Consider the following 23,208-nt stretch of genomic DNA (forward strand, 5'->3'; position numbering starts at 1 on the left):
AGCAGCAGTCCTTTTTTGTGCGTATTTATTTATTTTCTTTTCTTATCCAGCTACAGATGAAGTTGTGGAAGTGTATTTCTTTGTATATCTATCTATCTAGGATATACTCAAAACAATGATCAGTAAGTAACTCAACAATCCTGAAATAAACATCATTTCATCGTTAACCCGGAATATTCGCTCCAGATCATGCAAATCAAATTCCAATACTGTTAGAGAAGGGTTATCCAATTACGTCAAAAGAACATCGCCATCGCCATCTTCGTTAACAGCGACATTGACACCAACGATATCATCATCACTACTATCCCCATCACCATCACCAATACCATCACGAACACCAGCACCAGCATGAGCGAAGCCAATATCAGCATCCACATCAACACCGCCTCTGGCCCGTATAACCGCCAAAGCAGCCTCTGCAGCCTTGGCCTCAACCTCCATAAGACTGACTCCGTCATTTGCCTCAACAACACACTCATCCCCTACAAACACCTTACACGTCCAATAACCCAGCGTACCAATCCCTCCTTCTTCATCAACAACATGTTCCGCCTCGTAGCGTACCTTCCTTGTACCTACCTCCTCTCCGAGGCGCTGCTTGGGGTGCATAAAGTCCATGTCCTCGTCAACTAGCATGCGTCGCAGGAACTTCATCAGTCCGATCCGCTCCAGGAATGCAGTGCATGCGTCCAGCGAGCCATGTGAGTCAATGAATATAGCGCCAAGAACAGACTCTATGAGGTCGGAGAAGAACTTTTGCGCATGCAACCGTGAAAGGAGAGTCCAGGGATACGTGTGGGACCCCTCCAGGGCTTCTGAAATGTCGGCCTGCAGTGTTTCGTATTGATTTGCGGTTTGTTGTTGGGCGGCGGTGAGTTCCCATGACGTGCCGTGGCGCATGTACTGCCAGAGGGAGACTTTGTGGGTGGTCAATGTTGTCGACGTGTTTTCCTTTGAGCACTCGGCGATCTCGCCGCGCACCCGCTCGGTAGACATACCGATGCAGAGAAATGCGAGGAAATCTGCATTGGCGAGTGCTGTGCGCATCAAATGCATGTCGAAATGGGGGAAGGTTCGAGGGGCATTGAACAGGTGGTAGACAATTATATGATCCAGGATCGCATCGCCAACAAATTCCAGCCGTTGGTATGACGATGTTTTCGAGCCAGGGTTGGATGGGTGGGTGAAGGCTTGAACCAGGAAAACTTTCTTGTTGAAGACATATCCCACTAGACTTTCAACCTCCTGGAACCAAGATGTGAGGGTATTCTCGTACGCTTCTGGAACAGAGCTGTAGAGGGCGTTAACCCGATCTTCAAGAGGCATCCACTGAAGTTCAGGAAGGAAAATCTCGAGACACTTTTCGGCTTTTCTTTGACCCCCATCTAGAGTGGCGGCCGCAAGCAGAGCTTCAACTACGTCTGCGAGGGTTTTTGTGGACATTTCTCGTTGAGGGACGTCCTGCTCTTCACTTTCGAGATGGTCCTTGTTACACGGTGGTCGCCATTTTGCTCCTGTGAAAACATCCAGCAGAATGAACTTGTCTAAACCTGTTTCAATGGCTGCGTATGAGAGCCGCTTATTGGATACCACAGTGTCCTTGGCTCTTGATAGAAGGCCCTCGTGCCAGATAGGATTCGCCGCTGTCAACTGGAGGGTTGTTTGGAACTTGAGTATGCTGTCACCCAAAAATTCAATACGTTGATAGTTGGTTGCTTCCCTCGCTACAGATGCGCTTATCGCAGTGATGACAAGGCTCAGATCTGTAAAAGCAACGGGCCGGAGGATAGTTTTGTTCAATTCCTCTGCGAGAAGATAGATTTCGACGTTATGGATGATTGACGGAGCGAGGAGGGCAAACATGGAGTACTCAAGGGGTAGTTTATCAATAGAGCAGTCGCTGGCGGGATAACACTTTTTGGCTGTGTGGTGGAGATGTAAGCCACCACTGTGAGCTACAGGATGCAAAAAATCAGTGCGCTTGGGCCATGCTGTGCCCTCAACGTGAAGGATTTCCAGCTCCCCCGCTTCAGAACTGCTGTCAATGTCTTCTAATTGCGTGTTTTCATAAACCCTCTTCATCCATCTATATCGCTCAACCGTCCACGGCCGCATTGTCCTGTCGAGCCTCCTGACAAGTCCTAAATTCTTAATGTCCTGGTGGTCATAACCGGATGCATCGCTGGCTGGAATTTTTCCTTGCACAGACGACCACCATTCCATGATAGTTTCGCCGGTTAATTCCATGTCGGGAAGAAATAAACAAGAGAAATCCAAACATTCCGGAAGCATCCTATGAGCAAACACTGAGGCTAAGATGGTATAAGTCGTATCAGCAGCATACTTGACAAGACTTGGCTTGAAGTTCGACGGCAACGGTTTCAAACACACATTGAAAGTACTCTTCTCGTTCCAATAAATCTTAAATGTGATCTGACAGGGGAGGGGCATTGGTAGCACCATGCGCATTTTAGGAAATAAGAGAGAGCCAGGTGATATTTCGATCAGACTCTGATAGAAAGTTTTCGTCGTTTCCCAGTTATTTGCAATCATACGCCACGGATTGAAACGTCCGGCTACCTTTACAAGATTGGGCCCCTTCTCAGAGTATTCCAGCGCTGGATGCTCCATAGTCATGCAATGTACTGGTAGCAAATGGTCATTGACGAGACCCTCCTGATAAAGTTTAAGATATGCCTGGAATGCAGCATCGCGCTGGGCGAGCTGGTCTGTTCTCCACCATTTAGAGCCCTTTATTACTCGAAATTTGGGATCGAGTACGTTGGGCAGTAAGACTTTAGCAGTGACCATCCCATCTAGTTCGTTTTCACGGAACATGAAAACAGGCCGAGTGTCTGTGAATTCACATTGAAGAGTGGCACAAAAATGTTCCAAATGGGGTCGAGCATTCTCAAAAGTTAAGAGAGCACTGCTGCACTTTAGCATCGGGGGGAAAAGAAGGGTAGAAACTGGATAAGAGTAGTGTCAAGACCACATACCCTGTGGATTCAATCCGGTGATCTTCATCACTTTCCTCTTCGACGTTCTCTTTCGCCCAAACATCCTCGAGCCTGCGCATATCTTCCTCGTACATACTCTTCATGACATCTTCCATTTTGGTCCATTTATTTCCTTGGGAATTATCGTCACCATTCAGAAACATGACGAATTTAGAGCGTTCTTTCCGGGCCCGGCCCCTTCTCTGAATAAAAGACCTGAGATTGTTGATGGTATCGAAACAGATCACAAGATGGCAGGCTGACACATCAATGCCTTCTTCAAGAACAGATGTTGCGATAAGCAGATTTTTCTTCCCGGACCGTAGGTCATCTATTGAGCCTTTTTGAGTCTTCAAGTCGTGAAGTTCGATTATCGTTGATGTTCGACCCGCATAGCCAGAATCACCCAAAAAAGCACCAGATACAAACATATGCTTCAACCGGGGATGTCTAGAAATGAGATGTGCAAGCATTGTAACGGTTGACCTTTGTTGGGCAAATATAATCCCAGTAAAATCTGATGTATACTCCTTCTCCAAAAGGTCTATAAGGAGATTGGCCTTCCCAGAGACTCGATCGGGCTCGCTATCCCAATACTGTTTACCAGGCTGTATTGGCAATTGCGATAGAGTTTCAAAGACAAAGTTCGCTTCTTTTCGTTCTAGTGTATCAAGAATGTCCGTTGGCTGCCTGGCTCGTTTGGTCTCAAGTCTTTTTAAGACTTCTGAAATGAATGCGTCTGCAGCCCATTGTCCCAAATCCTCATGGATACTAACGGCTTGTCTTAGAAGCTTAGACATCTGAGCCATACAAAATGTTTTACGCTTCTCCAGAGCATTCAGCAAATTTACTTGGCTTCTTTGGTCCTTTTGTTGTCTAAGTTTTTTGATCCAGGGATCTTGTTCCATATCGACAGCTTGGAGGATTTCATGTAAGCTTCGTAAAATGTCTGAACCTAGTGAATCATCTTCCTGGAAATTCACAGTACAGAGTTCTGGACGATGAACATATCGCATCAACTCTTCCCGATGGATCCTCGGCGTCTCGCAACGTGCGTTCAGATTGTCCTCAATTGCGCTAGTCCAGTTAGCGGATGTACAGTACATATAACATCCATGAAAGGAGGACATGCCTTAAATTTTTAGGATCTATCTTAGTGAGGGGACTAGCAGTCAGCCCCAAGATATGAGGAAGATCATTCATTGTACCTGTTCTTTGCAGCTGCTCATGATAAAATCGCCGCATTAGGCTGTTAGGTGCCTCACCTCTGGCACAATGATGCGCTGGAACTGGGATTAGCTAACAACGAATACAGATTGGTCAGGGGCACTCCCGATGTTCAAGTACATACCCTCATCGAAGACAAGTAAAGCGATTTGAGGCATGGTTACGAACCCATGTGTCATGGCATCAAGAAGCACTTGAGGGGTTGAAACAACAATTCTGATATTCAACAGTATATCGTCCCAGATCTTTTTGGTCGACCAGTAATTCACATTGTCCGAACCTAAAAGGAGTCTTGTTTCATATGCAGAGAGCTGCTCGGATATACTTTTATGCTGCTGTTCGGCAAGAGCGACAGTGGGGGTCAAAAACCAGACGAACTATATATCGTTATAATTTTTATGATTTGTATGTTTTAGCTTTTAGTTTTTATGTTTTATGGGGATTCAGTCATCAATGAAAGACTGAAGTGCCACCAACCTTGTGCGCAGCGCATGTTTCAAGTTCATGTCTGATTCGAAGAATTGCCCTATATGTCCACAGGGTGGTCAGATATGAAAGGGAATGAAGCACATACGTATGTGCTCTTCCTGCAGGAGTTTATATAGAGCAGCCAAAGTTGGGAGCATAATAGTGTGGTAGAGGCTTGTTATATGTGCTTGTAGTACTAGTAGGTTTAAAGCCTAACATGGCTACAGCAGAGAAAACAAATGCGCTTACACCTGAGTCTTGCCGCTTCCCGTGTCCATCTGCAAATCCGTATAATTAGAATTATTACATTCTGTGCACATTTGGGTAGTATTGGGAAACAAGTCAATCTGCGAATCCACTCACGGCAATAATGATATTCTCGCGTAGACTCGCCTCCAGCATTTCCAGCTGGTAGGCTCGAGGTTTGATAACCGGGGTGGAATTTAAACCATTTTCAATCACCCCAGTGACCAATTTCGAATCCGCAAGGACATGATTGGATTCTGTCAGGGTTTTGCGTCGCTTCCGACCATTTCGGCTATCCGCACGAGGGGCTGGCATTCGGGGATGGATGATGGCGTTTGAGGGAGCGAAAGTGCGGAATATTTTTGGAAGTTTGGCGGGGTTAATTCCTGATCTGATGGAACATATTCTGTCATATAAATAATTCCTAGTTGAGAAAAACGATTGGAGGCCTCAAAAATCCCAAGAGGGGCCCATTGGCCCGTACTGTGCAGCGCAGGGGTTCTGTGCGTAAATAAATAACTACCTTCAAGATCCCGGCCGGAAAAACTTTCACATGATTCACAAACTGTCTCCCATGTGTGAGACCTTTTATTTTTTCTTTTCATATATAACTAAGGCCTTTGCACTTAAGCATCCCTAATCCCTAATCCTAGCCTTTGTGGATGAATGGATGTGTTTTCAATGGAGAATCCTCTCTGAACCAAATTCAACAGAATCGTGACGTAGATTTAATTTTGCCATTCGGTCACCTCAGCAGTCAAGTGGACTGCGAGCCGTTATGCCTGTGACATGGACATTTATGATTTGCCTTTGAAAGAGCTGACAGAATATAAGCAACACTACGAAGCTACATATAAAATAAAAAAGGGAATCAAAAGAGACTGATTATGGTGCGCTAAACATAAAGTCTATCATAGGTTTGTCAAGTAATCCTCAATCTCCTCCTTGGTCAGTTTCCGGAACCGTGGGCCCCTGGCGCCCTCAACGCCCTCATATCCCAATAGATGGTTGGCCGGGGGTCCAACGATACCTGTATAATTTGTTAGTTGCACCCTACAAGAAAGGCGTAGTAGTCGATAAGGGGGTTGGGTACGACATACCAATTTCTACGGTTTCACCATTCATTTCACCCTCAATGGTCTCCTTTAGCGTGAGAAGTGCAATATGGATAGCATCTTCCAGCTCAAGACCATCTGTGTATCTCTTTTCGAGGAAGGTCTTCGCGCTGGTCGCACTCTTCCCAATGGCGGTGGCCTTCCATGGGAAATAGCTGCCGCTAGGATCGACCTGGTACAAGCTAGGGCCACCTTTGAGAATTCCGCCCGTTTTCCCCGATACTTTCTTCTTGTCCGTATCTGACTCGCTCTCTGCAATTGTAGGTTCGACCCCGTCATCCCAGCCCGCGATTAGCAAACTGACGCCATATGGCCTGACACCCCCGGACTGCGTAGCCTCTTGGACGACTCGGGCAACATCCTGGACTAATATTCTAGTTGGCGGGTACTCATTGTAAATGCGTTTGTAACCAGTGTGGGAGGTTTTCCGGGCCTTATCGACAAGGACACGGTAATCGGGACCCATTCCAGAGTAGACCATGCCGATATCTGGGGTGATTAGGGAGACTTTTGACAGAGAAGGAGGGTCTATCAGGGGCGAAGACGATTTTTTCTCTGTGGCAAGGACGACTCCATTTGTAGCTGCCAAAGGAAAATTTAGGGAAGCAGTCAGTAATGCGATGGCAAGCTTAGATACAGTGCAGAGCTTCAAGGCGGCTTGAGTGTTATTACCTTTGATACCCAACGCAGTAACGCCTTGGTTAACGGCATTTAAAGCGTATTCTACAGGAAATTAGTCGATATAAAACTAGTATATACCATGACATATCTGCATACCGATCTGAACCAGCTTCCCACTACGGTCGTTGTTAGTAACTTGAGCTCGCAAAACAGCACATGTGTTGGCAATAGGAACATACCTGGGAGAAAACGTAGTCAAAGAGAATGAATAACGATCGGCCATGGTGAGAAGAAATACACAAGCAACGGGCTCGGGAGAGGGAGAAACGCAAAACCACACGACGTCAAATGGGACAGGAATTTGATTGCAGAAAGTGACTGAGCACAAGCTGAATGCTCCTGCGCTTCCCGTAGGCTCACCGGCTGGTTGACGCGGCAGGCTCTAGCCGCGTGTAGCGGTTATAACAACCAATAGTAGTAGTAACGCCTAATATACCTGTTGTGGCTTAGCGGAGGTTTTTACTCTCTCACCACCACATCTTCATTCCTTGCATACCTGTCCACATCAACATCATCAACAACAAGCTGTCTGCTCCGCTGCAAGCGCAGGATGTTTACCCCACTGCAACGGTGGCCAACTAAGCAGCCAGGGCTACAAGCTGGTTGAGCATTTGTACTGCTGTTTATCTCGTTAGTTTGTTCCTGTTGTATCCTGTACATCTATCTTTAATACCCAATCGGCAAAGCCCTTTGTTTTCTCTCCTTACAAGTCCAGGATGTCGCTTCGCTCTGCTCAAAGAACTGAGCCACAGTGGCAGTGGCCAGAGTTTGCAACGGAACCCTACAGCTGAAGCTACAAATAGCTCACAACGGCAATCGAAAGAGACTGATAATACCCAGACCCAACCACGTGCACAGGAACCCAAGTGAGGAAGACCTTCTTCGTCCGCATCTTCCGGCTCATCCAGATACTATCCTTCCAGAACATGCCGTATTTGCCTGGAAGTTGTTCACCCCACCTTCCAGCCGGTCTCGGAGGATCTTCCGGATTTCCTCCAGTCCACTCCTCGAGTTACTTATGAGTCGTCAGACCCCGAGCTAGGGCGTCTCATTAAGCCTTGCAAATGCAAAGGATCATCGAGATATGTGCATGAAGGCTGTTTGAATGCATGGCGACATGCGGACGCTGCATTTTCGGAGAGGAACTATTGGCAGTGTCCCACGTGTGGCTTTCAGTATCGGCTTGAGAGAATGAGATGGGGTCGATGGATCACGAGCACCGCAACTCAGCTTGCTCTCACAGGCGTTATACTTTTGCTTGCGATGTTCCTACTTGGTTTTGTTGCTGACCCGATAATCAACCTGTATATTGATCCGTTTAACACCATACTTTCACGTTTATATGATCCCGATGCTGCAGAGAAGATCATCCATCTCGACGAAGGTGCTCCGGAAAGGACAACATGGCCTGAACATTTCTTCAAAGGGCTTGCGTCTCTAGGGGTTTTGTCATTTGTAAAAGTGATATTTGCGCTTTCTCCATGGCAGTGGTGGAATTTACGCAATTCAAACCTTGTTGGCGGCGGGCGGAGGCCCGCTGCAACTGGCAGGGATCGGGCCGCCCAAGTCGGCTGGGTCGTTCTTTTGATAGGAGTGATGACATTCCTTTGGGTAAGTTTCCCCCACTCGTTCTTCCTCTTGGTAGTTACTGATCGGGACCTACAGACTGTATACAAAGGCATACGGGCATGGAGCCGTAAAATGCTTGAGAAAGCTGGCGATCGCGTTTTGGATGTCCCATTAGAAGACGATGATGAACCCGAGGACACCTTGCATGCAGATTCACGGGAAGTGCCAACTTCCAAGAAGGAAGATTGATTTTCAGATATCTGTTTTGTGTTCTATACCCCTCCTGTTGCAAAATTGCACAGCCTCGCGAGTTGATAAATAGAAAGAACGCTTCACCTCATGCCCTTGGTCCTTACCCAACTTCCTCCGTCTGAACTTTCTATCTACACACACACACACACACATTTATACATGCCACGCACTACTTAAGTTGTCACGATCTTACCGATGATGTGCCAATTAGTCAATGTGCGAAGATCAATGAAGCCTTCGTTAACTGCCTTCATTTCCAAATTATGGAAGAGATGCATTTCCTAAGCATAAGAACGCTAAACGTTTTGTTTATTGTTTCATCACTTGCTTTACCATCTTATATCCATGGGTTTGTCGGTGGGGAGGTTTGATCGTAGTCTCAATCGGTATGGTGCGCTCTGGGGACTGTGCAATTAATTCACTTTAGTTTTTACCCGCGCAGTCCCGCGTCGTGGTTCCTGTATATTCATTATTCCCTTTTAGTTGAGGGTTTGTTTTAGATGGGGATTTTCCGAGTGTTCGTGTAGGATTGGACTACGGTACAGATCAGCATTGATTTTTGCTCCTATCATTTTTCACCGTCAATAGCTATTATTATTGTACAGTACACTGCATTTTGGAGGTTAATTAATCAAGGTGTTCATTGACTACGTTTGTGTTTATTATGCCTATGCATTTCTCCTTTCATCGGACACTGCGTCATTCCTCGTCTCCCTTTCCATATTTCCCAAACAAACAACACCACTACTAGATCGACAACAGTTGATTTACCCACGATACTCCGCCCCACAATCCCCCATATCGCTAAACATATCCCCACGCCGACTCTGACACAACACCTCCTCTAGCATCTTCGTATCCTCCGCGTCCAACCGCCACCCATACACTGCCAAGTTATCCTCCGTATGCTCGCTGACGCCCATACGCACCCCCACGATCACGGCCCCCACGTAACTGAAATCGAGCACCCACCGTATCGCGACGGCGGAAACGCTTACATCGTGCTTGCGCCCGATTGCTGAGAGGGTGCGGAGGAGGGTTTGGAAGAGGGGCCATGAACCCCAGATGTTTATCATTTCGAGATACTATGCCAGGTGTTGGTTTTAGGTTTTTATTTATGGGCTTGGAGAAAGAGGGGGGGTTGGTGGGGAGGGGGAAATGAATTGGGCTGAATTATGAGAGCGAATTGTTATGTTATGTGCGCAGCCATGTGTGTATGTTATATATACGTACCTTTCGCAGGCTGGGGGTCATGTCTGTGCTGAATGGATCTGGCTCGTCTTTTGCGATCCATTTTTCGGAGAGGAAACCGCCGCACTAAATATCGGGAGAGAGTTAGTGGTTCAGAGCATGTGGCATATTAACGAGTCCAGCGGTGATGGGGAGAGCGGTCTTACCAATGTCCCATAGGTTAGGAGTTTGATGTGATGTTTTTCGCATGCCTTTGCCATAGCGTATGTTGGTCGGGCATCGATGAGTGAAAACTGGGGGCGATTTATGAATTTTGCGTTCACAGTTAACATCGGTGATTGTATAATATTAAGGTACCGGGTCTCCCATCATCCAAGAGTAGAAATTCTTGATATAGTGTTACCTGCACTTGGTTTGTCGCGACCTTCACACCAACACTGATAACCTCTTCCATTCGCTTCGTGTCAAAATTACACAGACCCAGTGCAGCCACGCGCTCATCGTCTTGGAGAAACTGGAGAGCACGGATATATTGCGAGTTATTATACTGTTGGATGGACAGCAAATTAGAATGGCAGACTTCATTTGCTGATAACAGAAACGAATTGTATATGAGATTTGTAGAAGTATGGCGCCGTCTCTCCTCGAAGACAAAAATTGTATGAATGATATAAATAATGCACAGGTACATTCAGGTGTACAGTCCATGTACAATGACAGAGATATGGAGGTAGAAAACACACATCTTGCCAATGAAACTGGAGCAAATCGATTTTGTCCGACTGTATATTTGCCAGGCGCTGCGAGACGGCATTGCGCATTCCATCTTCTGTCACCGTGATAGGCTCAAAAACGCAGTACTTGGTTGCACAGAAGGTGGATTTTGGTCCTGAATATGAAGATCGGAATTGCCCCTGTAGTGGGTTCGATTAGCCTTCTTTCGTTCATTTATTTTCGAAACATTCACAAGAGAAAGGTACATGTAGATTATTCTCCCGACTCACAAAGATAATTTCGGCATCACCGTAGTGATCAGCCATATCTGCTCGTCGAGCCAGTTAGGACAATTTCTCAAGGAATCTCTTGACATGAATGATGCTAGCACCCCTCTCAAGCACAGCACAATGACTCAAATCTGTTACCGTTCATGATTGGTATACAATCATCACATATAATGGTCCATAGGCTATTGGAAAATCCGTACAGATGAATAGCACAAGTGTAGGCCGCTCTACTCACCATACGCAGTAAACCCGGAGTCGACATGTTTCTGGAATTGGCTCAACATCTTCGATTTACTGGCGAAGCCCCATGCTGGACTTGATAGCTGCCACAGCCCGATCATCAACCTTGGAACTACGAACGACTCCAGCTGGAAGTACTCAATCGCGCTGGCATTTCCCTCAAGGGGCCGCGTTTTCATAGCCGAAACATCGATTTCAGAGTCAATTGTGGCCATGGTGAAAAAAGGAAAAAAGAAGCGATATAAAAATTAGAACATCCTTAAAGCTGACGTTACAGATTGCATGATATTATCGTTTGTAGATAGCACGAGTAGTTATAAATATTTATTGACCAGGGATCCGAGCAGCGTACACGAAGCAGAAGTCGTCAGCTAACGAGATTGGGGCGAGCCGGATACAGTAATTCCACCCGCTGGGTCGGCACTGATTCTCGGCGGCAATTAAAGGGGAACACAAACAGGTGGCTTCGGAGACCGAGATAAGTCGGGGTTCTAGGGTCCTAGGGTGGATAAAAGTGGGCCAATGCATATTCGGGCTACATGATGGAAATGCCGTTTTGACTGCGGACAAGTAAAGTAAATAGTTTCGCCTGTATGCTTTGAGGGGCGAGTAGTCCCTGAAGCGGTGGAGGTCGCTGAGGTTTTCACAGTTTCGTAGAAGATTTATTTCGGATTATATGCGCAGGGAAGAATATAGTAACTTTTATCATAAATGGGGAACCGTGTTAGAAGGATGATCGATGTTGCAAATTCAATGTAGCCAGCTGAGAGAGAAAGAATGGAATGGTATATGGTCTAGCGCATTTGAGGTTGATTGCATACTACATCATTTCTACATGATAAAAGTGTGAAAATGGCCGAACGTGATATGTACTGTGATATGTACTGTGCATGTAGAGGATAAATGATGAAGACAAGAAATGGATATCAGAAGGCAGGTTTGGATATCTGGAGCATTCCAACAAGGGAACAAAAAGGAAACTGGTCAATATATTTCCCCGTCCTCGTTCTTCTCATTCCCACATCTGCGAGAGAATACTCTCCAGCATCACCGAGCCTCTTCCAAACCCGAATTCCCCTCCCACTCCCTCACTCTGTTCTCTGCAATTCTCAAGGTCTGTCCGAAGCCTCAACAACACCTGACGCTGAGCAGTAGGCATCCCTCCATTTGCCCAATCGTGGAGTATCGCCAGCTTCTGCACCGCCGTAAGTGCCTGGACTAAGTCCCCATCTACAGCAGCTAGCGCAAGCACCAGACTTTCACCTTCCAGTGCCGTATCATCAAGTTCAAGTCCGCAAGATTGCCGGACTACCTCTGCCAGGAGCTGTAGACTTTCGAACGGTAGGCCTGAGCCGAGCAGAGTGCATATACGATTTCGTAGTTTCGCCAATTCTGGCGTCGGGATCGAAAATGACGACGATGACTTGTCGACCACCGAAAATAATGCGGGGATGGACGTTCTCTGTGTTCTCTGGAGATCGCGTCGCAGGTATTTCTGCACGTGATGCTGCAGCTTGTGCGTGAGCTGGCCGTTCTCATCTGCTGCGAGCATTGAGCGAAGGATTACTCTCAGTGCATCTGGACTGAGGTTTGTGATGAGCGTATCTGTCATGAGGTTGACGTGAGAAACCCTCGCCGCCGTTCCGTTTATTCTGTTGACGTCCATGCGAGCTTGGGATGCAGCTCTGGTTAGAGGCAGAAAGCAATATGTTTATACTCGACGCAGGCAAAGCTGGGGCCAGGTTTTGAATAGTTATTATTTTGTGATTTAGTTATTGTTGCCAATGACATTATCCGCTAAGTTCATTAGTTAGTGCTGGCTTATCCTCTAGTTATATAAAGGAACTCTGCGTCGATCAAATAAAGTCAACAGAAACAGCCGAATCTGCGGACGAGGGTCAGGGATTTCTACCGGCAACGCTATCGGGATTCTTCTTACGGCCTCCACGACAAGGCGCGCATTCTTTTTCCAGTTACGGAATAAATTAGACTCGCGCTAAAGTGCTGACGATTGTCACCGATGCACCTCCTGCAGGCTGTAGGGCCGGCGGTGGGGAGAAAATGCCGGCGTCCAAGGAAAGCTTCGAACAAGGTTAATAAGAGACGAGTTAGTGGTTTTGGAACAGCATCCTGGCGTCTTGGCCGCCACAACGTCAAGACGTTGGTTGGTTGGATTGTTTGTGGAACAGCTTCGGTTCTATGGATTCGAGGGCGAGATGATGCGGATCCATGCCTATGGGGCAACCTCGTGGTGTCGCTACAAATTCAAAAGTTCTGCCCACGAGATTTCCAGTATACTGTTCATTTCAATTCAACATGTGCGAACGATCAACTCTGGCACAAGTCGAATGCGGCTTGTGGTGGCGGAAACAAAGTATAGAGATTGACTACCGGTACGCTGATACATTCCTTCCGCATCATTTGAGCTACATGAAGGTTTAAACCTCCGCATTTTTTCCACGCGAATGAACTAAAGTGACCCTGCAGAGGATGGCCCATGGATACCCAGGCACCGAGGTTTCTTTAAAAGCCGTGGCCTCCTCCGGTGTTCCAGGGCTGGCGCCAGACCTTGCCCGTTCTGGCCTGGGCTTCCTCGGCTTCAAGCAGTTACAATAGTTCGGCGGGCATTTTGTTACCTCGACATGATGATCTAAAGTTAGATCGGCAGTCCCTTGAGCATGGAGCCCGGAGCGAGTAGCAGCTGGTTATCTAGTTCTTCTTCTGGCCTGTTTCGCCTGAAGTCCCGCTAACCACGGACAGCTGGATCTAACAATTATTTGGCCCTACGCCACCTACACCCTCCTGGCTCTGCCCTGGAACCACGACGGCGGCGACAACGACATTGTACCGAAGAGGAGAAATGAATGAATTCGCCCTTTGTTTTCTAATAAGTTCGAATTGTCATTGTGTCTGTTATTTTGCCTATTATGCCGCCTGGTGCAGCAAACCCGTCCATGGTGGCGTGCACACCATGCCGTGTTGTCAAGATGAAATGTACTCGCGAGTTAAACTCGACCATATGCTCCCGTTGCAAGCGCAAGTCTTTGACTTGTTATTTTGAAGCACACCGACGTGGCCGCAAACCCGGCACAAGGTGAGTGATGGTTTTCGTGGCAAACCTTGGGGTTTTCTACTGTTTTCGACCACTGCTCCTTTCTATATCAAAGGCGAAATGAGATTTGTTGGAACTCGGGGTGGGGTTTTACGACCAGAGACTACCCGATTTGAAATATCATCTTATCGCCATTGATATATTCCCTTTGCTAATTATTTGGTTGTTGCTGCAGGTTGCGTCCAAAACCGGAACGAACTCAGGAGAGAGGCTATCTTGAATCAACATACCGCGCACCGTCTACCCCATCAACGGATAGAGATGTGCCAGCGAGTGTAGAACGAAAGGAGTGTTCAGAGCCTTCTCTGGCATCTGATAGCCTTGCGCCATATGGCTGGCTCCCAAAATCCGCTACGGCTGGAAAATTTTCCATCGCAAACGTACTCAATGCAGAAGACGAATCTCCCACACATCATGCTTCGGAATACAGAGCCCGAAGCTTTGCAACAGATGAAAACTACGTCAATGATATGAACGATCCTATAAACCTCGATATTGTTGATCTTCCTACGTCCCGCATTTTGTTTGAAAAGTAAGCAACTTTCCCTTTTTTCTCAATTAACTCTTGTGTTGAGAGCACTGTTTGGTGTGACATCATAAAACATGACTGACTATATATATCCCATGGTATAGCTTTTTCAATTACATGAACCCTTTCATCTGCCAATTTGATCCAAGACTACACACACTTAAGTACATACGGACGCGGTCATCTTTTCTGTTTTCCGCCGTCCTTGCTGCGGCAGCAAAGATTTTCAAGCCATCCTTATACTCTAAACTTCATGAACATGTAGAACACATCCTCAAAGATGTCCTAAGCTCCGGAAAAATATCTACAGAAATTGTGCAGGGAATCTGTCTTTTGACCTATTGGAAAGAACCAAGTGATTCACGGGCATGGCTCCTGGTGGGTTACGCTATACGGGCGGCTATAGAAATGGGTTGGCACAAGTTTAAGCCACCGCCTCTACATCACACTGAAGGCTCAACGCGAGAACCAATGGAATCAGAGATTGAAGTCCGCGAGCTGCGAAGTAAAGAACGAAGTTGGCTTATGTTATTTGTGTATGACAGAAGGTACGTATATTTTTCGTTTTTATCATAATTCGTATCTTATTTCACCTGGCGATATCTCGTCGATAATTTATCCAATGTCTAATCCTTCAACTTAGTGTGAGCCTACAACTGGGGAAGCCATGGATGATTCAAATTGATTCCCTGATTCGAAGCGCAGAAACTTGGCACCAACATGTCTACGCGGTGCCTGGTTGTGATCAAATCATGTCTGCGTTCGTACAGCTCCGCATCCTTGGGTCTGAGATTGTAGAGCTCTTCTGGATCGATCCAGTTGCCACGACTGCACAATCGATTATCAAGAATGAAGTTATCTTGAAGCTCTTCAACGGCGAGTTGGATAGATGGGAGGCTAAATGGTACAAGATTGTCGAAGAAGGTATGTTTTCCAGACTATAGCTTTCTTTTGACCACTGGCTCTTTCATGGCATTACTTCTCTCCTTTTAACCGCATAGAGATCCTGCCATTAGTATTAGCAAGTGGAGGAATATCTGTAATATGATTCTAACAGCATTCATTTTTTTTTTTTTTTCAATATTCTAGTCAGCACCAATGTTGCCCATCGCTTTATCATCCGGTTTTACGGAACGCATCTTCGACTCCTCTTGCACTCCTTTAGACTTCAGCTCTCAATCCTGAGTGGGAATATTTCCAAACAAGCACTCTGGGTTTGCTATACCAGTTCCTTGGATATGCTTCGCTTAGTTGTTGACAGACTTGGGGTAACATCCCACTCGCCTTACTGTCAAGACTCTGTTCATGTGATGGTCGCGTATGCTGCTGTGGTTATGATCAAGGTATGCTATCTCCATTATTCTGGTGTTTGGTTTCCATCATTGCCCGTTTTATTCGCGTACCCTCTGGGATAGCTTTTCATCATCACAACTCTTCCCATCACTGATAAGCAAATAGATCTTGCTCTCTTTACCGGGGGAGCTCCCTGTCGAATCCGAAAGCCTGATCCTCGAACTCATCAGCGAAACTGGCAAAACCTTCAGCACACGAGGCCAAGCTACAAACACTAGCTCCTACCACCAAAGCAGATTCCTCGCAAACGTAGTTGCGCAGTACCGGAAGTCGAAGGAGGAACCATCATTCCCATCAAACAAATGGCTGAAACAGCAACACCAACTTCTAGAGAAAAGAGGGAACCTAGAATATCGTCTTCGTCAGTTACCTCCTCCCCAACACCAGGGAGGAAATACGGCATCTCAACGATCGACTTCCCCTCCCCAAGCAATTCTGCCCCTATCCCCCCCAACAGTTTCCGGAAATGTGCAGGGATATCAACAAAACTCGCTTCCCCCTCCACAAAATCGAGAGCAGCAGCAACAATTGCACCAGAACCACTTCGACCAACCCAATACCAATCAAGCCCAAATAACCTTACAGCCGGACCCACACCAATTCCCTCAAGTTCAAGCAAACACACAGCTGTCACAGCGAGCATGCCCGCCACTGGACCTCAATCCATGTCCAATTCTTAAAGCTCGGAATAACAACATTTTTACAACCTCTACACAGAATAACATCGAGACCTTTATGGCGATGGAAGGCCAGAGTACTGCTACACCACTATTTACTGATAACCTCGTCTGGGAGGATCTGTTTGCGCACGCTGGGTTCAATATAAGTAGTGGCGCGTTTTTGCCAAAATTGGCCGACGGGACCGGAATGGGCGCTTGAGTTTCTGCCGGGATTGATGGCATGCACATGAACTATGTATATAGGATTTTGGATACACAAAATTTGTATTTCACGACATATGACGACGATGTGGGAAGGTGAGTACTAATGTGCAGTTGCGACTTTTCGTTATATTGTCGATTAGCTCCCAACCCCCAACCTCCATTTTTCGTTAACTCAAAATATTGAAGTTGGCTCACGAATATAGAGTATTTTATCTAACTATTTACCTTTGCATTTCCACAGCGTAAACAATGTAGTTTAACGTCTCCCTAGCCGGTACCCGATGCTGCTATCTGCATCAATCCAAAATCAGTCTCATTCCCAGTACCACGCGTCATCCCATGATTCGTCCCAAACACATAACCCTTCCTCCGAAGCTCGCCCGCCTCAAAGTGCGCACAAATATCCTTCATATAAATGCGTGACGTTCCCACCTCCTGTCCCCAGGGTCACCAACATCCCAAAATAGTTCCGCCCCCGCTCCTCCTCCGCGCCGTCCCCTTGCTCATACCAATGTTCATACTCTCCCTGAAGCGTGCACGGATCACAATATATCCCATACTTCGCCATCTGCCCCTGCGCCTCCCAATACGGCAAATCCGTCGCACCCATCCCATCCCACCGGGCCGTGCCATTTCATAAGGCTTTACCAACAAGTGCGGAATGATGACGTTACCGCGCTGCGTCCTCCATCACCACCGCCTCCCGCAACGCTCGCAAGAATAGCATGTTCTCTTGTGATACAAAAATGGACCAGTCCGCTCCTGCGCGAACCGGGAAACGCATGTAGAGTCGGCAGCTGCATTAGCAGCGATATCGGAGTCTCCAATTCTCCGGGCGTGAGGTTGGCAACGTGACCCATAAGACAGCTGACGCGGGCTACGTTGAAGTGGGTACATGTCCAAAGGCACCAGCTGCAGCACCGGGCTCGGTAGGGAGGAACATCGAATGCGCTGCCGGTGCGGCGGTGCAGCAGTTCCGGCGTCGGAATTTGGTGTAGAGCCGGTGAAAGGGGGTACGGAAATGCGAATTCAGCTTGATGATTTTATCTGAAATGCAGGTGTAAATTACCTTTTACCACAATTAACATTTCAATTTCAAATACTAGAGGCAGCCTGGGGCTGGGCTAACACAGCTCTAAATTTAAGGATATATGAATTTCCAGTTCTGCATTATTTTAACTGGTGGGGGAAGACTGGCTGGGGGTGGTCATCCTCCCGGGTATTAACTATAGAAAGTACGGAGCTTAAGAGCACTGCAAAAAATTAAATAAAATGAAGTGCCGGGGCTTGTATAGATGAGAGAATTTACAGTGAGTGAGCAAGCAATTGGCTAGCTAGCCAGCAACCTCCACTGGAATAGAGATCTGGAGGAGATAGAGCAGAGAGGCAGCAAGCTATCCACTGAACTCAATAGAAATAGAAATTGCTAGCTAGCTCGCGAGCTGACTGCTTGCTCACTCACTGTATATTCTCTCATCTACACAGGCTTCAAATCTTTTCCCTGTCTATTTTCGCAGTGCCCTTATGCACTGCATCTCTATAATAGATCTGAACAGGTACTCTTCACTTAAGAAAATGTGGAGTTAGGGATGCATTTAGCCCTTGAAATTCAGCTATGTGTTTGACTTCCAGAAGGCTGCTAGGGGAATCTAGTAAGACAGTGTGATATTCACACAGTACTAAAGATAACCAATCTTCATCAATCTAATCAGTATTCAATAAAGATTGGCTATGTACTTATAATGTGATATCAAGTGGAATTAGGTGATAGTGGTATATTTCCCAATAATTTCATTAAGGTCGATTCAGTCTTCCGCAGGGGGAGCGGGATGAGAGCTGGACGGGATGGAAGTAAGGGAGGTAATGTGGGGGCGGCACGGTCAAAATTAAAAATTATTTGGCTACCTACATCAGACAGGCTAGTAACATGGATAAGGTACAGGTATAAATAAAACGAGCAGCAAATGATAGCAGTAAATAACAATAACTAGTGGTTATATGAAGGTGGATTTGCCTGTGTTCAAACACATGTTTCTATGGTGTTCAGCCAAGGCCCCCAAATAACCCATACATGTTCTGTACAGTGAGCTATCTTGTTTGATCATATAAAAGAGATAACTTTTCTGTAATATTATGTATGATGACTGTATCAGCTTCTCTCTGAATGTGTATTTAATAATTATCACTTCACTACTGTATTCTTCTCCCTCTGCTTTTGTATTGATTTCTATTCTTAACTATTCTTATTCTTATCTATCTACTTTGAAACTCTTGCATCTCTGTATGAGTGAGAAAGACTGATAATAATCTCTGCTGCTGATACTGCTGTTGAAGCAGCTGCTGCACAGAAACAGCTACAGTATAATCTTATTATAGAGATGATAGCACAGAGAGAGAATACACTGAGAATCAGCAAACAAAGCAGATCAAAGAATACACAGATAGTATACACAGAGAAGCAGAATGAATGAATGATAATATATAAATTTATTTTATTTCTATTTCTTCTTTATTTCTGTGTATGAAGAGAGATGAAATTTGATAGACTAACTTCTCACTGCTGCTCAATCTTCACTATCTATATAATAGAAATAGTATAATGAAAAGAAGTTTTCAGATGATCAGATTATCTCTGAGCAGAAGACAATCTGATTCTTTAATGAGAGAGTTCTCAATTATTCACTCAGAGATGATCATCTCAAAAGAAAGTGTATGAATACTGAAAAAGAAGAGATTGTGCAGACAATAGAAGAGAATCTGATCAAGCAGTATTGAACAGTTTTTATTGATCTGTATTGTATACAGTAGAGTAGATAGAAGAACTCTTATTCTCACTCAGTTGATCAGATCTTAAATAATATATTAAAAACTTATAGATCTATAAAATATATATAGAGATGTATGAAGTTTATGAATAGAGATGTAGATACTCTGATGAACAGCTATACTGAGCTGAATATAATGAACTTTATATATCAGTGCTGAAAGAGATGACAGAGAAATAAAAGACATACAGTTGAGTCTCTTCTCTGTACAGTAGCTGACTTTCTTATAAATCATTATATACTGCTGAGAGAGCAGTTCAGATAAAAAGTGCAGTTGACTGATCTGTTTATAATTAAACTGTTAAATAAGAAATTAACACTCTGCTGATCTTTTATTCAGATTATAAGTAATAATAAAATAAATTAGAATAACAGACTTAAATATTCAACTGTTGTATAATATAAAAATTATATTCTTTGTTCAATATCACAGATTGCATTCTATCTATTCTATAGATGAAATATTATATAAGAGTCTCTGTCTCAGTTTCACTACTATCAGCTCTGATATAATATTCATTTACTCAAAAATAAGAATCTGTACAAGCAGATCTTCTACAGAACTCATCTCAAATGAATAAACAAACTCTTTATATACACAGACATGTCAGAGATGATAAAGAAGACTCATACTGAATAATTTATAGATGTATAGAAGATAGAGTTTAATAAAATGAATGAGAGCAGCATCTGCAGAGCTGAGTAATGAAATAATAACTTTTTGATCAGCTGCTATCTCAGTCAGATCAATCAGAAATTTGTATGAGAGATTGCAGAGTTCAATTCTAGTTTATCAAATAATTACTATCTTCTATAAACTACAGTTACTTCATCAGAGCTGTTGAGAAAATCTCTCTGATTATGAATGAATAAATGATTTATCTGATTTCATTCTGAGAACAGATTCTTTTATATCATTTCTTCTGAGATCTCTGATGTGAGTCTGAAGCTGCTTGATAGTGAAAATTCATTTAACTCAGATGATTTTACAGCTCAGAGGTTTTTACAGCTGTTAGATTATCTTTGTATAATGATACTATAGAACTCTGCTCTTTTTCAGAGAGAATTTCTAACTCATTCACTGTGAACTGACTCAGTGTTTCAGTATGCAAAGTATAAGCAGTTTGCAGATACTATATGAGCTGTAGAGTCAGTTTTTATTTCTTCACAGAAGATAATACTTCAATAGTCAGTGCCACAGATTTTCAAAAGTCTGAGCATTGTACAGAGACAGATCAATGTGATGATGAATCAGATAAAGATCAGAGATGTATAAATGAAGAAGAAGATTGATAGAATTCAGTGTGGAATTGATACAATAACAACTGAATTCTGAATCTTTCAGTCTGTCTCTGTTTCTATCTGTGTACAGAAAAATACTGTTAAGATTCTCTTCATCTCTGTATCTATATCTTTATTCTTCTCTTTATCAACTGCTGCTGCTGCTGTCACCACTTCTACTACAGCATTGTCAACTGAGAATAATATTTGAATATATCAGCTCTTCTATACAATTCAATCAGTCAATAATCTTTGAAAGAAATGAGAACAGAGATTGAATGAACAGCTCTCTGTGCAGTATCTGAAGTCATCATATAGATCTAGCTGAAGAAAGAAGAATAGTGAGTATATATTCTTTTTTCAGTGAAAGATGATCATCAATAAGATACTCAGCTGCCACTGTATGATGAAATCAAGATCTATTCTAGAGATTGTAGAGAAGCTTGAGTTGATATATGTACAATTAAAAATGAGTCTGAACAAGCTCTCTGTCTTTCTCAGAAGAGCAAGAAGATAATCTGTGTATATTAACTATATTATATATCTTTTAATCTTAAGTATTTATTTATTTATACACACAGACTGCTTCAGCAGAATTTATAAGAGTGAGTATTCTCTCTTTCCCTCTTTTCTCTTTCATACACAAAATATTTCTGCTTTCCTCTTTCATTCACAATAATAATAACAACAAGTTGATTATAAAATCCTCTCTTTCTCTATTTCTTCTCTCAACTTCTTTTCTCTTTCTCTCTTCAGCTTTTTTATTATTATTCATCAGTATATACAATCTCTTTTGCATCAGAATCTATCATTCTCTTATTGAAATTCATCAAGATCACTCATTCACTGTTCACTCTGTCTTTTTCTCACTTCATATGCTGTATGAAATGTTCATTTCATCATATCAAAGAAGAACACTGACAGAGACTTGTGTATGTAGTTAGAGAAGATTTTTGATTTTTTTTTTCCATAAAAAAGAAGATTAGCTCTCTTCTGCTCTTCAACAGTGTTCTCTTCTCTCTCTTCTTTCTCTATAAATAATGTGAGTACTTTTCTGCTCTTCTATTATACAGTATAGAAAGTTGATTATAATGCAAGAGTTCTTATTCTGTATGATTCTATTACTACTCAGCAGAATCTGACTCAGACTGAATTGATTGACTCATATTATTCAACTGCTGAACATTAAAATAAATGATAGAAATGATCAGAGTATAATATAATATATATCAGTAATTCTCAGCTGAGTATATTTTATCATAGTTCTTAATTTCATACTCTGCTTGCTGTTTCTGATTTTGATATATTATATATCTATATATATATCAGAGCTGATTAAGTGTTGTTTCATCATTCATTATATATCAATATCATTCTAATTCAATTCTGTAGTAGAACTCTTGTCACAGACTGTATGCAGTATTGTATATTCTCTGAGCTTAAACTATTCTTATTGTACTGCTGTATGTACAGTCATTTTGAAGAAATATATATCAACTGCAAATAATATAATCATACAGCACACTGCTCTCTTCACAGCTCTGTGAATCAGTCTGATATATATGATGATTTTTATAATAGACAGTCATCACAGCTACAAGCATCAGCAGCAGATGATGTGAGTTATGATACTCAATCTAATACACAGAATAATTCTATTCTTATTAAATAGAGTATATATAAAGCTTTCATTTTTCTGTTCTGTTCTGTTCTGTTCTCTCTCTTTGATCTCTATTTCTTCATTATTATTATAGATATATATATATTATTATTATAGAGTTAGATCTAATTGTACAGACTGTGTACAATACTCAGATAATTGACTTGTACTTCTATACAGTATCTGAAATCAGTAACTTTTTAGTAGAAGTGAAGTCAAACAGATCATTTAGCTAGTGATTATATAACTTTCTGTATACAAAGTCACATGTATCTGAATTTAATAGTATTTCTCTTACTAAATACAAGTATTCTGTATGTATGAACATGAAATTGAACACATGCCAGCAATAATCAGGTTATATGCAGTGGTGTTGATGGCTGAGTGACTGCACCTCTGCATATAACCTGGTTATTGTGAGGGTTGGGTTCAAACACACTGTAACCCGACCCACCTATAACTGCACACATATATAAGCTGTATACCATTGAATAACAATTTGCGAGATCAGTGGGCCCGATTTTAGATGGACAAGTGCATGGCGGATATATATTCCCGCCCTTCCCTTT

At 43.7% G+C, this 23,208-nt stretch overlaps 7 protein-coding genes across 7 annotated transcripts; 3 read left to right on the forward strand and 4 right to left on the reverse strand.

Annotated features, from left to right (window-relative positions):
- Positions 1-231: 231 nt before the first annotated feature.
- HCBG_01136 (dicer-like protein) lies at positions 232-5,258 on the reverse strand (the record flags this gene model as incomplete). The annotated part of the gene is made up of 6 exons (XM_045428186.1): positions 232-2,932; positions 3,003-4,079; positions 4,350-4,606; positions 4,707-4,755; positions 4,947-4,975; positions 5,061-5,258. 6 exons carry the CDS (start codon positions 5,256-5,258, stop codon positions 232-234), a joined length of 4,311 nt encoding a protein of 1,436 aa, XP_045292161.1.
- Positions 5,259-5,648: 390 nt separating this feature from the next.
- On the reverse strand, positions 5,649-7,667 carry HCBG_01137 (proteasome subunit alpha; the record flags this gene model as incomplete). The annotated part of the gene is made up of 6 exons (XM_045428187.1): positions 5,649-5,973; positions 6,044-6,640; positions 6,731-6,781; positions 6,836-6,855; positions 7,236-7,358; positions 7,576-7,667. 6 exons carry the CDS (start codon positions 7,665-7,667, stop codon positions 5,855-5,857), a joined length of 1,002 nt encoding a protein of 333 aa, XP_045292162.1.
- A 335-nt stretch (positions 7,668-8,002) lies between these two features.
- On the forward strand, positions 8,003-8,557 carry HCBG_01138 (RING finger domain-containing protein; the record flags this gene model as incomplete). The annotated part of the gene is made up of 2 exons (XM_045428188.1): positions 8,003-8,350; positions 8,405-8,557. 2 exons carry the CDS (start codon positions 8,003-8,005, stop codon positions 8,555-8,557), a joined length of 501 nt encoding a protein of 166 aa, XP_045292163.1.
- A 332-nt stretch (positions 8,558-8,889) lies between these two features.
- On the reverse strand, positions 8,890-11,210 carry HCBG_01139 (aldo/keto reductase; the record flags this gene model as incomplete). The annotated part of the gene is made up of 9 exons (XM_045428189.1): positions 8,890-8,965; positions 8,995-9,018; positions 9,332-9,645; positions 9,794-9,877; positions 9,958-10,113; positions 10,155-10,298; positions 10,495-10,665; positions 10,756-10,793; positions 10,991-11,210. The coding sequence occupies 9 exons, from the start codon at positions 11,208-11,210 to the stop codon at positions 8,890-8,892; spliced, it is 1,227 nt and encodes a 408-aa protein (XP_045292164.1).
- A 797-nt stretch (positions 11,211-12,007) lies between these two features.
- HCBG_01140 (uncharacterized protein) lies at positions 12,008-12,661 on the reverse strand (the record flags this gene model as incomplete). Its single annotated transcript, XM_045428190.1, has 1 exon — positions 12,008-12,661. One exon carries the CDS (start codon positions 12,659-12,661, stop codon positions 12,008-12,010), a length of 654 nt encoding a protein of 217 aa, XP_045292165.1.
- Positions 12,662-13,015: 354 nt separating this feature from the next.
- HCBG_01141 (uncharacterized protein) lies at positions 13,016-13,611 on the forward strand (the record flags this gene model as incomplete). The annotated part of the gene is made up of 2 exons (XM_045428191.1): positions 13,016-13,369; positions 13,483-13,611. 2 exons carry the CDS (start codon positions 13,016-13,018, stop codon positions 13,609-13,611), a joined length of 483 nt encoding a protein of 160 aa, XP_045292166.1.
- Positions 13,612-13,922: 311 nt separating this feature from the next.
- Positions 13,923-16,868, forward strand: HCBG_01142 (uncharacterized protein; the record flags this gene model as incomplete). Its single annotated transcript, XM_045428192.1, has 6 exons — positions 13,923-14,089; positions 14,283-14,639; positions 14,741-15,184; positions 15,280-15,560; positions 15,726-15,979; positions 16,095-16,868. 6 exons carry the CDS (start codon positions 13,923-13,925, stop codon positions 16,866-16,868), a joined length of 2,277 nt encoding a protein of 758 aa, XP_045292167.1.
- Positions 16,869-23,208: the final 6,340 nt, after the last annotated feature.

The sequence above is a fragment of the Histoplasma capsulatum genome, assembly GCF_000150115.1.
Source record: "Histoplasma capsulatum G186AR genomic scaffold supercont2.1, whole genome shotgun sequence".
NCBI lineage: Eukaryota > Fungi > Ascomycota > Eurotiomycetes > Onygenales > Ajellomycetaceae > Histoplasma > Histoplasma capsulatum.